Source organism: Panthera uncia, unplaced genomic scaffold (assembly GCF_023721935.1).
Source record: "Panthera uncia isolate 11264 unplaced genomic scaffold, Puncia_PCG_1.0 HiC_scaffold_1079, whole genome shotgun sequence".
Classification (NCBI taxonomy): domain Eukaryota; kingdom Metazoa; phylum Chordata; class Mammalia; order Carnivora; family Felidae; genus Panthera; species Panthera uncia.
In genome coordinates this window covers 1-13,073 of record NW_026057677.1, presented here as the reverse complement: position 1 = coordinate 13,073, position 13,073 = coordinate 1, and the positions used below count along the sequence as shown (strand labels likewise).

The 13,073-nt window shown below is 52.7% G+C and overlaps 1 protein-coding gene across 1 annotated transcript; it reads left to right on the top strand.

The window, feature by feature from the left end:
* The first annotated feature begins 2,666 nt into the window (after positions 1-2,666).
* Positions 2,667-13,067, top strand: LOC125916749 (nuclear pore membrane glycoprotein 210-like). Its single transcript, XM_049623050.1, has 4 exons — positions 2,667-3,951; positions 4,481-4,585; positions 6,351-6,455; positions 6,538-13,067. The coding sequence occupies exons 1-4, from the start codon at positions 3,583-3,585 to the stop codon at positions 6,841-6,843; spliced, it is 885 nt and encodes a 294-aa protein (XP_049479007.1). The 5' UTR covers positions 2,667-3,582; the 3' UTR covers positions 6,844-13,067.
* The last annotated feature ends 6 nt before the right edge of the window (positions 13,068-13,073 follow it).

The window sequence follows — 13,073 nt, the reverse complement described above, 5'->3', positions numbered from 1 at the left end:
TCTCTCTCAGGTGTGACCAGACAGTTAGAAGAAATGAAGCCCCAGGAAACAGCAGCCAGATACCTTGCTTGCAAGGTTCCCAGCAGCCCATTCAGGTGAGTGAAAGACCCACTTCTGGGAAAGTGTCAGAACCTCGGGATATTTTGGAGACCTTGAGAAGAAAAGAGTTAACCCAAATCAGTGGTAACTGCAGGCAACGTCTGATGGCAAGTATCTGGCTTGGCCTCTGCCCTTGAGGAGCTGTTAGAAATTAATCTGAGATTCCATAGGATAAGTTCCAGGAAAGTGGGTTGAAAATAGCCTACATGATCGAGGGCTATGCTTGCTGCACTTATGTAAAGAACCAGGGCAAGAATCGTGAAAATACACTTACTTTGCAAACAAATTAGTCTCACTTGCACCATAGTTGGAAGTAAGGGGAACAATTTAGGTTTTCGTAGTTGTGATTTCAGCATTTACCATGACCTGAGTAGTTGCAAGTAGAGTTTTTTGTGTACAGACTTTCCTACAGTTGCTGTAAAGAAAACCCTCATTTGACAGAGACAGAGGATGAGTGGACACAGTACCACGGTCCTCAGTCCCCACAGGCAGGACGGGTATCACAGAAAATGGAATTCAAGTCATGACAGAGTGAGTTTGGAGACCATTAGCATGTATATTTGGGGTGGTTAACTTAAGAGAACAACGAAGATTCACCACACAGTCGTGTGGATGTTGGATTCTAAACCTGTTCGGTGTAAACTGTTTGCTGTAAACTCTGTGAGGGCTGGATCCTTCCAGGCTCTTGCAACATCTCACAAAAAGTCTCCAAACCCATGTGTGCAATTTTCTCCTATTTCTGATTTGGAATCGCTGAGGACTAAACTGGCCTTTTCCCCAAGCCATGCAGGCTGAGGTGGGACAACAGGAGGCTTCCAAACCAACATCTAGTAATTTCCACATGCTGCCTTCAGAACTCAGAACTGGGGTTATAATCTGCCCCAATCTTTAACCTTTGTCCTTTTGTTTCCACGGAAACACCCCTTAACATCCTGACACACACACGAACACCCCAACTTTGGTGCACCTGCACCCCCCACCTCCTGAAATGAGACACAACCACAGGGCGCTGACCTCTTTGTAGGACTAAATAACCTGACTTGATGACAAAGGAAACACCACGACTGCAGGGAAGGTCCAACCCTGTTTACACCACATCTCCCAGGGCCTGTGAGCCTCAGGTCACTGACCTCACCTCCAGTTTCTCAACTGGGACAGGAAGGCTGGGCCACAGGGGAGAGAGAGCCAGGCTCTGTGCTGAAAGAGGACGCTCAAGACGCTGTCGTGTGTCATCCCTGCACCGCGGGATCCAAGATGGCCCCTGGGGGAGGAAGGGAGGAGGGCCAGGTGAGAGCCACCAGGTGATTGGACACCTGGTTAAGATCAATATGAGAGGCTCTTGGTGATTGGGCAAGTGAGCAAGATACGTTGAGAACTTCCTCTTGATTGGATACAGGAGTGACACCAAGATGAGAGCCACCTGGTGATTGGACACAGGAGTGAGCCCACCCTGAGAGAGTAGGAGATAGAAACGGGAGGTCCACAGTAAGTGGGGAAGCGCTTATAGAAGAACTTGAACAAAGAGTCTGGGTCTTCTTAAGAATGTATATTAGGGGGAATCAAGCTTCTTCTTCCCCCGACTTGCCAGAAATTGCTCTCTGGGACTGCCACGGAGGCGGGGGCGGGGGGATGGGCGGTCCCTGCTCTCTGCTCCCTGTCACTGCTCCTCAGCCAGCCAGGTCCAGGCTGCTCTGCCTGCTGAGGAGCCTGACACCGTTGCAGGTTGAGGCCTGGTCAGGCCGCTGCGCCCCACCCACAGTCTTGGTGCTGCTGTGGGTGGGGGCTGCTGGTTCTAGCGGCCCCTGGTGAACCGCCCCAAGGAGCCCATGGAGGTGCTGAACACAGCACCGGGCATGCGTGCAACTTCATGTATAACCTGCACTCCACTGAGAGGAGTTGGCTGCTCAAGGAGCTGCACGCCCTCCATTCCATTACCATCGCCCAGGAAAAACTGGGAGCGCCATCACCCACAACAGGATAACTGAGATAGGTATTCATCCACATTGCAATATCTTTCATAGTGCTTGGCTTCTTGGATAATGCGAATACGATTGTTGCAGGCATATTGAGATGTCTATTGGAATTTTGGGGGAATATCAACTATGGCAGCTGCTGCTTTGGGAAATCTTGTGTCAGATTTATCTGGACTAGAATTTGCAGGCCCAGTTGAAGCTTTTGCTTCCAGATTAGGCTTGTCAGTTCCTGATTTTACACCAAAACAAGTGGACACGTGGCAATTACGTGTTAGTAGAAACATGGCAAAGCTGTTGGTGTGAGTATTCTAGGAATGTTTCCTTTGTTTTTCTTTGGAAGAGGTGAAGAAGATTAAAAACTGGAAAAGAAAAATTAACCCTCTTAGATTATCTATAAAAAGATGTAAACTAATGTACCCTAGTTGCTAAGCATGCTGTCACAACAGTTAGGATTTAACACAATAAAAGTGTATGGATATGGGATCAAATAATTCAGCATGTTTAATGGAAAACAGTAACTTATTGTGGCTTGGTTTTCACAGGACATCTTTTAAAAAAATGCGCACGACCGCCCGTGTCCCTGCCTGCACATTTGTTACAGTGAGCCGACCTCTTGCAAATGGTCTCATACGACCCTTGGTTAAAACAGAGTCCTGGGAGGTGGGCCCTGTTGTGACTCCCACTGGCTTGCCTGGGGTGGTGACAGGCCGAGCTTCCAGGCCAGGCAGGGGGACGCGGATGCCTATGTACCTAGGGTCCCTGCTTCACTACCTGCCCCACCTGCCCCCTTGCCAGGAGGCGGGGAGGGTGGGGGATGAAGCAGCGTCTGGGAGGAAGGAGGGCGACTTGACTTGGGTTGCCCAGGGTGGGTTTGCCTGGGGAGCAAGAGGTAATGGTAGAGTGGTTAGTAATTCAGGGTTTGGAGCCGAACCCCGAAGGGTGTGCCACTCATTCTCGGAGTTGCCTTTTATTTGTTCCTTTTCTTCCCTGGGACTCTGCTTCCTCACCCTTTATATAGGGACGACAGCTCCCATCTCATTGGGATATTTAAGGATCAGGTGAGAACTTGGCTCTGCAAGGAGCCTTGCAAGCCGAATGGCTCTGGAACATTTTGGAGGTTGTAACTGGCGTTCCTATGAAACCCAGGTGGGGGCAGCCTTCCTCTTGGAGGGGCTCGGTGGGACAGGGAGGAGGTAGCAAGGATTTGGAAAGGTGAGGCCAAGAGAGGAAGGAGAGAGCAGCCTGGCTGGGGGAGGGCTCTAGGGCGGGGTGTCTTGACCTTGGCACTCCTGACCTTTGGGGCCAGATCCTTCCTTCTTGAGGGCTGTCCTGTGCATTAGAGGGTGTTAGGCAGCATCCCTGACCTCTACCCACTAGATGCCTGTTGCACCCCCACCCAGCTATAAAAATCAAAAATGCTTTCAGATATCGCCAAGGCCTCCTTGAAAGGGCAAACCGGTCCCCCCTAAAGGACCACGGGGTGGACTAAGACACCAGGTTGGACGAGCCTATGAAGCATCTTGACTGCTGCACAGCAGTAGTTAGTGACTTGCCCCCCTCCATCGCCAGGATGCCAGGAGCCCTTCTGAAGGCAGTCAGCCAGGTTCAGGGTGCACCGCATGGTCAAGAGTGGCTGTGTCCAGGCCTGGGCTTGGCCACGACATCTGACTTTTGCTTCTCGCAGGTTCCAGTCTCCAGCCACCGCAACCCCCTGCTGGACCTGGCCGCCTACGACCAGCAGGGCCGCAGATTCGACAACTTCAGCTCTCTGAACATCCAGTGGGAGTCGACCAGGCCGTCGCTGGCCAGCATCAACCTTGACCTGCCCATGCAGCTGGTGGCCCGGGACGATGGGAGCGGCCAGAAGAAGTTGCACGGTGAGCTGGGTGGTGAGCCCGACGACCCAGGTCAGAAGGACAGGGTGTCGTGAAACCCCAGACAGACAAGAGGGGTGCTGAGGAGGGCTGGCGGCTGCTGGGGGCTTTCGTCGGGGACTCCCCTTTATCCAGAACGGAAAGGAAGCAAGTTCACCCCTCTGCTTTGATCCTGCACAGACGTTCTGTGAGGCAGGACCTGGAATCTCTATTTCAGGGATGGGGACACGGGCTCAGGGTGCACAGCAGGTGTGTCTCCCATCCCCGGTTGTACGGATCAGCCAGCCTCTGGGACCCGTGCTGCTCTGAGTCATGCTGCCTTCACAGACCCCTCGGCAGCCACACATGGAGTCCTGTGCAGCTCCCCGAAGCTGCACCGTGGGCCTTTTGCTCAGGGCCCGCTAACTCTTATGGTGCATGCAGTTTAAACAGACTCAGTGATGTATGTTTAGGACTATGGAGATTTAAGACTGCAAATCACAGGGAGGCAGGGGGCAAAACCCGACACCCGTTTTCCTCTCCCTGGACTCGGGTTTGCAGGCCATCTCGGTGCACGAGGTGTCGGGAACCACAGCCATCTCCGCCACCGCGACTGGCTACCAGCAGTCCCACCTCAGCACGGCCAGAGTGGTGCAGCCGGTACGTCCCCAGGCCCACCGGTGGCGGGGAGGCCCCCGCGTCTGCCTGCATCCTGTCCGGCCTCCCAGTGTCCTGAGTCCCTTTGCTGGGTCGCACCCTCTGTTCACTAACCCATCCCTGAATCGAGCGCCTTCCCTCTGGCTTCTGGCCGCCAGTACCCCTGCCCCACACGCCTGGCATTCAGGCAGTCTGGCCCTGTCACCTCGAGGCCCCGGCGCACAGCTTTGGGAGCCCTCAGCCTCATCTGTCCAGCCTGTTTCCCCCCGCCCCCCACCCGTGGCCCTGACCTCAGACCCCGCCCGAGGTTGTGCCCAGGTGGCTCGGGCTTCTGTGCCTTTGCAGCTCCAGTCCCCGCTGCCTGGAATGCTGTCCCCTCACTCCCTTACTTCCTGTTTGTTAGGCTCAGCCACAGTGTCAGCCTCTGGGAAGCAGTCCCTGAACCCTGGGCACACAGTGGCCGCCCAAGGCCTCAGATCCCCCTGTGCGCCCCCTGGTATGGTACAGACATCCCTGCACATACAGACTGTTGCCATCATCTGCATACGCTTGGGTCAAGGCCCGCTGACCCGAGCCTCCCCAGCCCAGCATCTCATGGGCCCCCCGCAGAGGCACTGCTCCTGGGTGGCAAATGGGTGCATGGAAGGGCTCCCCAAGAGCGGTCCTGCTGAATGATACCCACACCAACGTGGGTTTTGAGTAGGGTGAAGGCAGCAGATAATGGCTGGAAGGAGAGGGTGGGATGGGGTTCCAAGGGACCCTAAGTTCCAGCAGACGGGGCTTGAAATTGTCTCCCGGGTGGGGGGGGAGCAAGGGGGTGGAGACCCCAGTGGGAGCGGCACTGAGGCTGGCCCTGAAGGAGCACACCTGTACGCCCCTGGTGGCTTCAGCCCGAGGTTGTCTGTCCCCACCTGCACAGGGAGTCCCTTGGCTGTGGGTGGCCTTGCGGGCCTCCCCCTCCAGGGCATCTGCACTTAGCCTCGTTGGCCTGTGGGCTTTTCTCTAGCAGTACTGCTCACGCCTTCACTTCTGGGTGTCTGCTCATTTGAGAGTCCCCCCCCACCCCCCTCGCGCCTACCTGGCCCTTCGTCGCCTTCACAACCTGTCCTACGCGCTGACACAGGCCATTCATTTACTGTCCCTTATAATGTAATCCTGACATTGGATTAAATCTGCATCATTGCCTGAGGACCGCTGTCGAACCCCCAGGGCTAGCACAGGGCTGGGCGGGGACGGGTGCTGAAGCAGGTGAGTACAGGGCCGGTTGGGTCCAGCAGTCTCCCTGGAAGGACAGGCAGCAGCTTCGCATACGGATACGGGCAGCACCCAGGGGAGTGAGGGCTGTGCTGCATCCCCCATGAGCCCCCCGTGAGGACGCCTCCACGCCCCCTCCTCTCAGCACCTATATGCTGTTTGTCCGTGTCCCCGTCCCTCACACAGGGCACTGCAGCAGGTCATCTGCTGTGCACCCCCACTTTCCTGGAGTGCGTGGGAATCACCACTCTCATGGGGCCGGGCCACCTGGGGTGGGGCACCGGCCTTGGCAGAATTCTGGTTGCCTCAAAGGAATGTGTCCTCTAAGCTGGGCTTGAAACATGATGGTTTTACTGGGGCTTATGTCCCCAACATAATGAGTGCCCTGGGGTGACGCCAGGACCTGGGGTCTCCATGCTCCTTCAGAGCAGGGGTCAGTGGGGGGGGCGACCCGCAGACTGGCCAGGGTTGGGCCGTTGCCTATGGATCTAATAGCACTGCCTCACCCCTTCAGCACGACCCTCTCACGCCTGTGTCGGCCTCCATGGAACTCATCCTGGTGGAGGACGTGAGGGTGAGCCCGGAAGAGGGGACCATCTACAACCACCCCGATGTGCAGGTACGGTCCCTTCCACCTGCCACCTGGGCGTGAGCCACGGGGGGGCCTCGCCTTCGACACCCAGGCCCACCCTTCCTTGCAGGCTGAGCTGCACATCAGAGAAGGCTCTGGCTACTTCTTCCTCAACACCAGCACCACAGACGTCATCAAGGTGACCTACCAGGAGGCCAGGGGCGTGGCCACGGTGAGTACGGGCCCATCTCCACTATCCTTGTCATCCCTCGTCCGGTGGCCTTGTGGTTATCAGATTGGTTGTGTCAGAAGCAGGTGCTCAATCGCAGCAGATGCGACTTGTAACGTCTTTAGAGTCTCTGATTCATTGTTCGCGAAACTTCCATCATTTGTGACTTTTGTTCCTTCTCTGCAAACTACCCACACTCTTAGTTAGCTAATGGTTTCCTGTCAATCAGTCTGTGAATTAAAACATTATCATATAAACACAAGTCTGACAACCGTAAGGAAGATTGCTTTTTTTAAAACAAAGTTTACTGATTTATTTTGAAAGAGGCAGAGAGAAGAGAGAGTGGGAAACAGGCTCTGTACTGTTAGCACAGAGGCCAACACGGGGCTCGATCCCACGAACTGTGAGATCGTGACCTGAGCCGAAATTAAGAGTTGGACGCTGAACCGACTGAGCCGCCCCAGGCCCCCCAGGAAGATTGCTTTTGAAAGATGTATCTGCTTTTTGTGTTTTCCCATATTCCTTTCTTGACCTTCTTCCTATTCTTGCAAATATTGACTTAGCTGTGCCTGTGATATGGAAGAATTTAGTATTCTGCTTTGGTCAGTGGTTACACCCTTAGTTTTTTTTTCCTCCCCGTGTTGCTCTGTAGGCTGGCTGATTATTTCTATGCTGTCATTTGTACTTAGCCATTCTCTCTTTGTAGAGCATTTCGGTTGTTTAAATCTCTCTCTCTCTCTTTTTTTAAATAGCCGTATAGTTGTAGCAAAGGGTAAAAACAAACACCAGTATCCTAAATGTCTGCATATCTGCACAATGAGTTATTTTTGCAGTTACGAAAACCGAACTTCCTTTAAAATAAACTCACTACGGAATGTGTCAGAGAACGTATCAGACCACTACCAGAAGTCATAAATGTAGGCGGCCAAGAACAAAGACATGACACCTAAGTCGTGTCATTAAATTGCCACTGTGCTGTTGCCTTTGGGCGGCTCCAGAGGTCCTTTTCTCGGTTTGCATTCACTGACCATCTTGACACGGGTGTCACGAAATTATTTGCCTCTGGAGTGGGATAGGTGGAAAGTAAATGAGGGACATGAGCAGGGTTTCCCATGAGGAACGTACCTGGAAGTGTGGGAGAGGCTTAGTTTCAGTGTCAGAGAGTAGTAGGGGGTGGTGGGGACTGTGGCAGAGTGGAAAGCAGAGACTGTGTCTAAGGGACAGCTGCGGTGTGCCTCTAGTGGCCTTTTGTTATTTTTAAAAAGGTTTTTATTTTTGTTTTCGAGAGAGAGAGAAAGCACACAAGGGGGGGTGAGGGGCAGAGGAGGAGAGAGAGAGAGAATGAATGAATGAATGAATGAATCCCAAGCAGGCTCCATGATCAGTGCAGAGCCCAGGGCAGGGCTCCATCCCACAACCCCGGGATTATGAGCTGAGCTGAAATCAAGAGTCCAACGCTCAACCGCCTGAGCCACCCAGGCATCCCTTTCTGTTGGTTTTTAACAACAGCTTAATACTGTGGTATAATTCCTATGCCATACCGTCCACCTATTTAAAGTGTGCGATTCAGTGGTGTCTAATACATTCCTAGCAGGTGCAGCCATGACCACAGTCAGTTCTGGGGCGTTTTCATCACCTCAAACAGAAAGCCCGGACGGTTGAGCCATCTCCTCCCTGCTTTTACACACACACACACACACACACACACACACAAGAGTGTTGGACTTTGTCAAATGCTCTGTGTCTCTTGAAATATTGATGTGGTTTTTTGTTTTTTATTCTGTTGATATGATGAATGGTGTTAGTTGCCTTTCAGATGTTAAACCAACCTTGCATTCTTGGGACAAGCGCTACTTGATCGTGACATATAGTTCTTTTTATATGGAACTGGGCTAATATTTTGGCGTGCTAATATTTTGGCGGGTTTGTGTCGTTAAGAGTCGTAAGAGATGCTGGTCCGTGCTTTTCTCTTCTGTGATTTCTTTGTCCAGTTTGGGTATCAGGGTGACATTGGCCTCACAGAATGGCTTAGAAGTGTTCCTTCTTATTTTTGGAACAGTTTATGTAGACTTGGTAATAATTACTCTTTTAAAAAAAAATAAATGTTTATCCATTTTAGAAAGAGAGAGCAGGGGAGGCGCAGAGCAAGAGAGGGACAGGGGATCTGAAGCGGGCTCTGAGCTGACAGCAAGTGAGCCCGATGTGGGACTCAAACTCATGAACTGTGAAGTCATGACCTGAGCCAAAGTCGGACGCTCAGCTGACTGAACCACCCAGGCGCCCAGCTAATAATTACTCTTAAATGTCTGGTAGGATTAACCGGTGAAGCCACTGGGCCATCATCTTTCCTTCGTGGGTAGTTTTTTGATTATAAATCCAGTCTCTTCGTTTGTTATCGGCCTATTCACATTGTTTCTTTCTGAGTCAGTTTTGGTGGCTTGGGTCTTTTGAGGACAGTTGAGGTTTTTCTTTGTTTTTGTTATTTGTTTTTACATTTTTTTACATTCTTCCAGTGGTCGGCCTTGGTCTTTACCTGTCTGTGGAAAGGACGCTTTTCCCTGGTATGGCCCTTCAGTGAAGGGTGAGGAAACACGTCATAATGTTCCTGTTCCTCTCAGAGGCACAGTCTCACATGGCAGGACCTCTGAGGTGTGTGGCCGTAAATCAGAACAAGAAAACACGATCTCTCAGCACCTGGGAATAAATGTGTGCTGCTAGAAGCCCGAGATCATAGGAAGCTGTCCCCTGAGCATTTTTGTTCCCTTTATGAAAGAAAGAATAATTCCCTGGCCATCCCTCCTGCCATGTAAATGAGTATTTGCTGTCACATCCTTCATATTAAAAGGAAAAGCTCAAATCGTAAATAATTCTGACTGCTTGAGATATGCCTTGCTTTGCTTTACTTCTGGAAATTAAAAATAACTCCCCTGTTATCAGGAAGAGGGAAGTTTCAGGGCCCCTGGGTGGCTCAGTCAGTTGAGTGTCCAACTTTGGCTCAAGTCTTGTAGTTCACTAGTTCGAGCCCCACGTCGGGCTCTGTGCTGGCAGTTCAGAGCCTGGAGCCTGCTTCAGATTCTGTGTCTCCCTCTCTATCTCTGCCCCTCCCCCACTCGTGCTCGCTCGCTCTCTCTCTTTCTCAAAAATAAACATTAAAAAAAATAAAGAAGAGGGAAGTTGCAGTTCAGAAAAATGTGCACAGTGCCAACAATACTTGGGGACCCCTTTACTCATATTTACCTCGCACCATACGTTTTGAGTAAGCCCTGAGGATAAACCTGCAGCCAGAGAGAGAACTTTCCTCCAAGAACAAATGCTTTGAAGAGCCCGTGTTGGACTGGGCTGCCTCTGTAGGTAGTGAGTGCCCCGTCTCTGGAGGCAACCAAATGGGAGCTGGGACCCTTGTCTGGAAGACTAGAGATTGGATTTCAGCATCAGAGGCAAGTTTCCCCAGGTGACCTGTGAGCCCCTGTTTAGTCCTACAATTCTGCAGTTCCCTGTGCAGTCCCTCTCAGCAACAGATGCTAGGATTCTCCAATCAAGACAAATATTAATGTCCCCATTTTACAGATGGTTCTAGTAGAGCTATAGCCCTTCTCTCTTGCCTGTGGACTGGCCCTTTGCTCGCATGTCTCATTGCTTTGTGGCCCTTATGGAATGGGACACGGTGCCCAGTGCAGACATCCCACAGGACAAGCCTAGCACACTATGGACGTACCAGCAGCAGCCCGTGTGACAGGCCCTGCAAGAGTCGCTTTTGCCCCAGAAGGTGTCCTGAAGGCACCTTGAGCCCTGGTGTCTCTGCTTCCCATCACCTGTGCAGAGACCTCTGCACCTCGAGGTGGAGATTGGGATCCGGTTCCCCCTTGCCTCTTCTGTAACCTGCCAGGGAAGTTTTTCATGGAGCGTTGACAATCTGTGACAGATCCTAGCAGCTTCTCTCAGACGGTTGTTTCTGAAGGACGTTTACACATTTCTTTGGCATTTTCCAGCTGCTAATTAGCAACATTCTCATTTCCCTTAATCACAGAGACAAGAAAGCCCACAGGAGTTTTTCAATTAGCTCATAGAAAATGTTTCTTTCTTTCCTATTGATACACATTCGGGATGCAAGAATGGCTTCTGGGTGTTTCGGCTTCTGAGCGTCTGTCTCTGGAAGGCAGCCGCGGAGCTCACGCACCGGGCCCATTGTGGGGCCCATTGTGGAGCCTATTATGTCCCCACAATGCATGGAGGGCTGTGCGGAATTCTGCTCACACCCCCTAAAACTCTGCAAGGGGCCTTCGTTTCAGTTTTGGCTGGGTTGCCCCTAGGAGTGTTTACCCGAGTTAAACTTAGGGTTTCTTTCTTCTCACCAATTCTTTATGTTTCAAACCAAGTCGTTCCAACAGAAGGATCTTATAATCATGTGATTATAAGAGCAGCGGGGAAGGCCCTACTGTGCGCCAAGCACTTTGTACCTGTAACTAACGCATTCATCTCGCAAAGATCGGTGCCTGTCATGTGCCTGGTCCCGGTCCAGGCACTGGGGGGAGTCCGTGGGGAGTCCGTGGGGAACACCTCATGAGCCACAGTGTTTCTGCCCATTTCCTTGGTCCCGTGATGCATAGCCGATCATGGTGACATTGTACGTCTGTGGAAGCGCGTCAGGAAGGAAGATGAGGCGGGTAGCAGGTGCGAGCCTCAGGGTTTGAACTTGGGTGTGTCCTGCTTTCCCCCTGAGTGTGACCCGTGGACAGAGGTACCCGTCCCAGTCCTGGCCCTGCAGGAGGGCATAGGGCTGGCTGGGGTCCCTGGCTGGATTTCCACCCAGCATCCAAGCCAGGGTTCTTCTCGGTGTCTGTGATCTTCATGGGCTCGTGGTCACCCCCTCGGGGTCTCGATGGCATCCAGTCGGGGGCACAGACCCCAGTGCTTGCGTGGCACGGCCTGACCCACCGCACAACATTGACAAGCATGCTATATAATAGGAAGCGGGAGCTGATGGCTCCTGTGACGTGTGGAAATATTTATACGGTCCTTACTCTTCTATGAATGCTACCTATCAAGGGACAAGTCTGAAGTGTGTGGGGGCCCAGGGAAGCGAGGAACCGGGATGATGTGGGCAGACCCTCGGGGCCTGATGGGGGCCAGTAGACGTCACGGCTCCAGCCCACTCACGAGCTGCCTCCGGTGCCACCGACAGTGTCTTAATGAGCAGTAATGCATTCATCGCCTCTGAAGAGATGACAGGACTTTCCTCTGGGCTCAGTGTTCGCTGAAGTTCTCAGGTGGCACCTTCAACACTTGGAAATTAGAATTCGCTCTGGGCTTGGATTTTTCTCCTCCTCCTCTCCTTCATACTCGTGCCTCAATGTCGGTCAAGAAGCAAGTGGACCCGGAATGCCTGCAGAAACAGACGTGCACAGTCTAGAGTTTGCAGTGAGGCAGGCCCCCACTCTGCCTCCAGCTGCCTGGCAGGTCCCCCCGCTTCCCCCAGAGCAGCTTCTTCGTCTCCCAAGGGGCCTGGTGAACTCTCTCCCTTAGAGCTTTGTTCAGGGGGGGTGAGGCGAGCTGATGGGTGCCAGCAGGCAGGCCGGCCGGCCAGGCCACGCAGTGTCTCCGCGTCTGTCACCCGGAAGGTGGCCGGACCTCCAGCCTCTGGGAAATCAAGCGGAAGACGAATTGATTTCCCCTCGCCACTTTCCGTCTTTGTTTAAAATGTGCAAAATGGTCCTTTTGAAGGAGAGAAAAAAAGAAAACGAGAAAGCTTTCCGTGCATTCCCCTGTGCGGGTCTTTCAGCAGCCAGTGCAACGTGTAATTTCTTCGCGCTGTGAAGGACACGCCAGGTCCTGACAGCAATAACTTCTGCAGGAGGATTAGATCGGAGCCTCGCGTTAGGCTTTCAAAGAAAGCTCTCATTTCTCTCTCAAGTTTTTAAATGAGTTTCCGTTGAGGGAAAGAGAATAAGCCAGGATGAATCGTCCTCGGCAAAAGTGGAGGCCCCTGGTTTCAGACCCCACTCCTCGGCCTGTATTTCATTCCGGACTCGTGTGGCAATGGCTCAAATTGCACAGGCATCGCTTTGGAAGGCGAGTGTGATTTCCGCCACGGGATCTTTGTTAATCGACTCTAAGTCATCGTGTGGAATAACTCAGGCACGCCTCATCCGGGTTGATGTGCCCTTGAGCTCAATGACACCGGCAGGGTTTCCAGCTTGGCCGAGCTTGCTAATGGGGCTGGGGCCTGCCTCAGCTCTGGCCTTTTCCGGCCGGCCCCGCCCTCCTCCCCTGCCCACAGTTCCATTCTGGTTGCTCTGGCAGAGTGTGGCAGAAGGAGCCCTGAACTGGGAGCTTGGGCACCTGGGTTCTCTCCCCAGTGCTGCCCCTCCAAGGCTGGGTTCCCGTCCTGAGTGGGCCTCAGTTTCCCCATATGTGCATTGAAGGAGTTGGATCACAGC